The sequence below is a fragment of the Octopus bimaculoides genome, chromosome 23, assembly GCF_001194135.2.
Source record: "Octopus bimaculoides isolate UCB-OBI-ISO-001 chromosome 23, ASM119413v2, whole genome shotgun sequence".
NCBI classification, from domain to species: domain Eukaryota; kingdom Metazoa; phylum Mollusca; class Cephalopoda; order Octopoda; family Octopodidae; genus Octopus; species Octopus bimaculoides.
In genome coordinates, this window is record NC_069003.1 from 31661202 (window position 1) to 31667056 (window position 5855).

The window sequence follows — 5855 nt, forward strand, 5'->3', positions numbered from 1 at the left end:
TATATATATATATATATATATATGCATATATGGGTGCAGGACATCACAAACCATAAACAACATGAAAACTGAAAACAAAAGAGTTGAATCAGCCGACAACTAATGAAGGGTCGTTCTTTATGTTACTTGTCCTGTTTTCCATTTGTTTCTCTCGTTTACAGTTTGTGACATCCTGTACTCATATATGCATATATATGTGTGTATGTATACATGCATATATATATATATATATATATATATATATAGCGATTAAATGTTAAAGGCTTAAATGACACTACCACGATGTTTTGGTTCATTTGTTCTGTTGTATCACTTTGCCAATCCTGTATATGATGGTGGTGTTGGGGATAGGGGTGAAATGAAAGGACATTTACATTTGGTAGACAGACGACAGATTTTTTAGATTAAGTTTAGCTTTAACTCCTGCAACAAGAGTGAATCATGGGCCCTTCGCCTGCCTCACCAGTCTCACACACACATGCAAGCTCTTCGTTCTGTAATGGCTGTGTATTTTTCTGTGGCTGCAGCAGTACCAAAACTTTTTATCCTGCATTCCATGAAGGAAGACACCTGTCTTCTCTCTCTCTCTGGAATTTGGTTGTGTGTGAGCGCATGTATTAGGCATTTAACAGCATAAGTCTTATATCTTTACAGTAAATATAGTTGATTTAGAGAACAAGAAACTAGGAAGGCTGTAGGGGAAGGAATAAAAACAAAGCAATAAAATAAAATCCCACATCTATAATAACTGGCTCTGTGTCGGTTACATCGATGAGTGTTCCAGTTGATCCGATTGATGGAACAGCCTGCTTGTGAAATTAACATGCAAGTGGCTGAGCACTCCATAGACACGTGTACCCTTAATGTAGTTCTCAAGAAGATTCAGTATGACACAGAATGTGACACGGCTGGCTCTTTGAAATACAAGTTCTATCCAATTTTGCTGGCTAGGTGGACTGAAGCAACGTGAAATAAAGTGTCTTGCTCGAGGACACAACGCACCACCAGGAATCGAACTCATAACCTTGCGATTGTAAACTGAACACCCTAACCACATGTCTAAAATAACGAGATGGTTAATCATCACATCCACTTTTCTATTCTTGCATGGGTCACCACCACTACTATCTTAGAAGAAACACTGCTGCTTCCCACCAGCGTTTGGGGGCCAGTTAGGCTATTATTTGTTTCTCTGTGTGCTATTTAAGAGGTGGTGATGGTGATTCTGTAGTAGCAGTAGTAGTACTGTGGGGTGGTTAACTATACTGATGGTGTTGTAGTTGTTCTCGGCAGTAGACAGAGTTGAAGTGAGTCCAATGTGTTTCACTGTTTGCTGGATCGATTTCTGTCAACTTGAGCCCAAACTGTTTCCTCCTTTGTATTTATTGTCGAATGTTTGTGTTTGTGGCTAATGTCGTCTTGCTGGCACACTCACACAAGAGTTCCGGTTTAAAAATAGTTATTGACATTCAGTCTAACTATAAAAGGGACTGAGTTGATACCTTTCGCTTTGCTGTGTCTTCTTTATGTTCTTAAGGGACAGAATGGTGAGAATAAAACAAAAGGAACATTTCTCTTTGCTTTTCTTTTATGCAAATGCTTTAACTGTAGCTTTTATTCGTTGTTAATGTGGTGACAAAAACCCAAAGTTGTGTTTAGTGATAAACTCTTTAGTATGTTGATGATAAAAATAAAAATAAAATTGTCACAGGTGCACCTGTGGCTGTGTGGTTGAGAAGCTTGCTTCCAAACCATGTGGTCTTGAGTTCAATCCCACTGCATGGCACCTTGGGCAAGTGTCTCCTACTTACAGCCCAGGACTGACTAAATCCTTCAGTGGATTTGGTAGATGGAAAGTGAAAGAAGCCCATCATGTGTGTGTGAAGGTGCATTGCTCAGTGGTTAGAGTGTCGGGCTCACATTCATGAGGTAATGAGCTTGATTCCAAGACTGGGTTGTGTTCTTGAGCAAGACACTTTATTTCACGTTGCTCCAGTTCACTCAGCTGTAGAAATGAATTGCGATGTCACTGGTGCCAAGCTGTATCGGCCCCTTTGCCTTTCCCTTGGATAACACTGGTGGCACGGAGAGGGGAGGCCAGTATGCACAGGCAATGGCTGGTCTTCCATAAATAACCTTGCTCAGAATTGTGCCACATAGGGGAACTTTCTGGGTGCAACCATGACCAAGGGGTTCTTCTCCCTTTTATATAGAGACTGTATAAGATGCACTCTTCCATAACATAGACCTCTACTTTTACATGTATATTCTGTGGAAAAAACAAATTTAGTATGTTTTCTCATACACCATCTCACCTTGATATTCCATCCATAATATGGCCACATTAAAGCACATGGAAAATTGTTAGATTTAAGAATAAAAAAGGCATGTCTTATATGCTGGCATATACAGTATGAGTGTGTGTGTGTGTTACTGTGTCCTTCTTGACCTCATGTGAATGTTGTAAATGAGTGTGATTGTAACTATCATGAAAGAAGTGTCCTTTGTTTACGATATTCTGTGAAAACCTGTCTGGCCATAGGAAAATATTACCTTACTTGATAACAAGTGAGAGTTGGTGACAGGAAAGGCATCCGGTCATAGAAAAAATCTGCCTGAATAAAAATTGTATTTGACCCATGTGAGCATGGAAGAGTGGATATTAGAACGATGATGATGATAATGATGGTTTTTTCAAATTCTTTATCTAGTTTTTATTTATCAGAAATGTGGTAATACAAATCCAAAAAGTCACATTTAAAAATAAACTTTTTGCAACATTATTGATAAACAAACATTGTCATATTAATAAGAAAATAAGCTTTTCAGCCAACACAGTAGTGAAAATGTTGTTGAATATTGACTGTGTGTTCTTAGTCTTTTCTCATTTCTTTGCTTTTCTTTGTGTTTTTCCAGCGACTCAAAGAAGAAATAGCAGATGTTACAGCAGAACTGGAAAGTATGGATCTTCCCGAAGACACGTCAGTATTTAGTTTTTGTTGTTATTGTTGTTGATTTCTGTTTCTGAGTTCAAATTCTTCAAGGGAGGTGATTTAATAAAAAAAAAAAAAAGAAGAAAAAAAGGTAACCAGTTCAGTACTGGGTCCAACACAATCAACTTATTCTACATAAAATTCACAGCTTTCTGCCAAAGTTAAGAGATCATTATTTTTCTTATTGAGATCACATGAAGCCAAGGCCAACTTTACTGTTTATCCTTCTAGGGTTGATAAAATAAAGTACCAACTAAATAAACAGTTGGATCCGAAGAAATTAGCAACAGTCTATATTGGCAAATGAGTGTAAACAGCACAAAGGCAGCCTAAACTAGGTTTTGCTTTGTAGAAGAAGAAAAGTCTAAAATCCCCCCTTCCCCATTGCAAACACATTTATTCCGCTTTTGATCTGTTTTAGTCCTTGGTTTAATTAAATTAAATATTCCCCCACCATCCAACACCATGTGTCTATTTTAGTATTGAAGGCTAGTGACTTGACAGAATTGGTGGGGCAGCTGACAAAAATACCTTGTAGTATTTAATCATTTTAGGTTCTGAGTTCAGTTGGTAAGAAAGTAAGAAAAAAAAAAGGTCAAGTTACCGTCTCACATCATGCTGACGCATAAGGGCTGGTTTCCATGGTGTATAAATATCCCACCTGGACTTGATGCCAATCCATCACAGGATTATTCATTGTTGATTACATTATTCAATGTGTCCCCTACCCCTAATTATTAAAATGCTAGTATTCGATTTGAAAGAGATTTGGCTGCTATTTCTAGCAGATCAAGCAGAGGCTCCCTAGTTGTCTTGAAGTGTGTGTGTAGGAGAGTGGGTGAAGTAAGGCCAATATCAATATTGTTAATTCATTGTTGACACATGTGCAGTGACCAAGGGCTCTTATGGTACATTATTACTGTACCCAAGTAAACTGTTGACCTAATTACTGGTTGACTTCAGGATTGGTTGGTTTAGTTTTAATTTTGGCCTGAGAGTGTACTAAAAAGTAGATGGCAGAGAAAAATATCTTGGTGGGGGGGGGAGACATCAACCAAGGTTTTTACCCCACCAATGTTTATATCAGGAACAACTCCCAAAGCATACAGTTTTAAAAACCATATCATTGAACTAGGCTACATACAGCATGTATTATTTGCTTGCTTTCCAGCTGTGTCTCATAAAAATGAAGGGTTTATATTAAAATTGGATTTGTTATTTGTATCCCTTTATATATCCTCAATTTATATCCATTTATCTATCTTCGATGATGATGATGAGCATTTGTTGCATTCATGCAAGAACTACCACCATGGGGTAGTATGAGTTTGTGTGAATGAGTTAAAAGTCTTGCTAGGCCACCTTTGCCTTTCATCTTTTCTGGGGGTCAGCAAGTGCCAGTCTACAATTATTGGGTGTGGTATGGGTAGTGTGACCCCTCCCCCAGCCCATCCTACTCTGTGGCTACTGTCCAATGACTGAAGCCAGTCAGAAAAAAAAAAAAAAACAAACATCGCAACACAATGAAAATATTTTTTCCTGTCCTCTGGTGTCTATTTATATATTCTGTCATTTTGACCTAAAAATTTAGGGAAAGTAGGGGAGAAGATTTGTTTTTATATTGCACAAAATCGATCTGGTTTTCCTCTTTGTTATACATACGGACTGTGGTAACACCCGTGTACATAGGCATGCACACACACAAACACACACACATGTATGTGTATATATGTATTTGGCTGTATGGTAAAAAGTCTTGTTTCCCAACCTTATGGTTCCGGATTCAGTCCCACTGCAAGGCGCCTTGGTTGACCAAAGCTTTGTGAGTGGATTTGGTAGACAAACTGAAAGAAGCTCTTCATATATGAATATACATGTATATATCTATGTGTCTGTGGCTTTGAGTGAAGGCACATGGCTCAGTGGTTAGAGCGTCAGGCTCACGATCATGAGGTAGCGAGTTTGATTCCTGGACCAGGCTGTGTGTTGTGTTCTTGAGCAAGACATTTTATTCACTCAACTGTAGAAATGAATTGCAATGTCACTGGTGCCAAGCTGTACCAGCCCCTTTGCCTTTTTCTTTGATAATATCAGTGGCACGGAGTGGGGAGGCTGGTATGCATGGGCAACTGTTGGTCTTTCATAAACAACCTTGCCCAGACTTGTGCCTCAGAGGGTAACTTTCTAGGTGCAGTCACATGGTCATTTATGACTGAAGGCCGTCTATACCCTTTTTACCCCATGGCTTTGTGTTTGTCCCCCACCACCACTTGCCAGCTGGTGTTGGTTTATTCTTTTATTTGTTTCAGCCATTTGACTGCAGCCATGCTAGAGCACTGCCTTTATTTACATCCCAGTAACTTAGTGGTTCAGCAGAAGAGACTGATGGAATATGTAATAGGTTTTTTAAAAAAATGTAAGTGCTGAGGTCAGTTTGTTCAGCTAAACTCCTCAAGGCAGTATCCTTGAATGGCTGCCATCCAATGACTGAAACAAACAAATGATAAAAGTTGTGTGTGTGTGTGTGTGTGAAAATGAATTTTGAGGCAGAAGACATTCTAGTCGATAATTATTGACTGGATTCTCTGACAATGAATAGCCTGAGTGGAAGGAAGGAAGGAAGGAAGAAAGACTTCCTTTAAACTTCCAGTCTTCATCATCGGTCTGCAAGATCTTGCTCTCTGTTTAGTTGTCTGTTGCCCACCTCTGAATGTGTTCAGTTACATATTTCAATGGTTTTGACCAAGTTAATTAATGATGTCTGTTTTGTTCTAATTAATTACTGTCTACCAATGTCCATTAAAGAATGGCCCAGAACTAGTAATTACTTATCTTTTCTCATATATAGCATATATTTCTCTT

At 38.6% G+C, this 5855-nt stretch overlaps 1 protein-coding gene across 1 annotated transcript in view; it reads left to right on the plus strand.

Moving 5' to 3' along the window:
* LOC106870408 (cytohesin-1) overlaps positions 1-5855 on the plus strand; it is a 102312-nt gene that overhangs the window by 31860 nt on the left and 64597 nt on the right. Inside the window, exon 3 of the mRNA XM_014916463.1 lies at positions 2917-2981. Within this exon, the coding sequence (XP_014771949.1) occupies positions 2917-2981 (65 nt within the window). The remainder of the gene's footprint in view (positions 1-2916; positions 2982-5855) is intronic.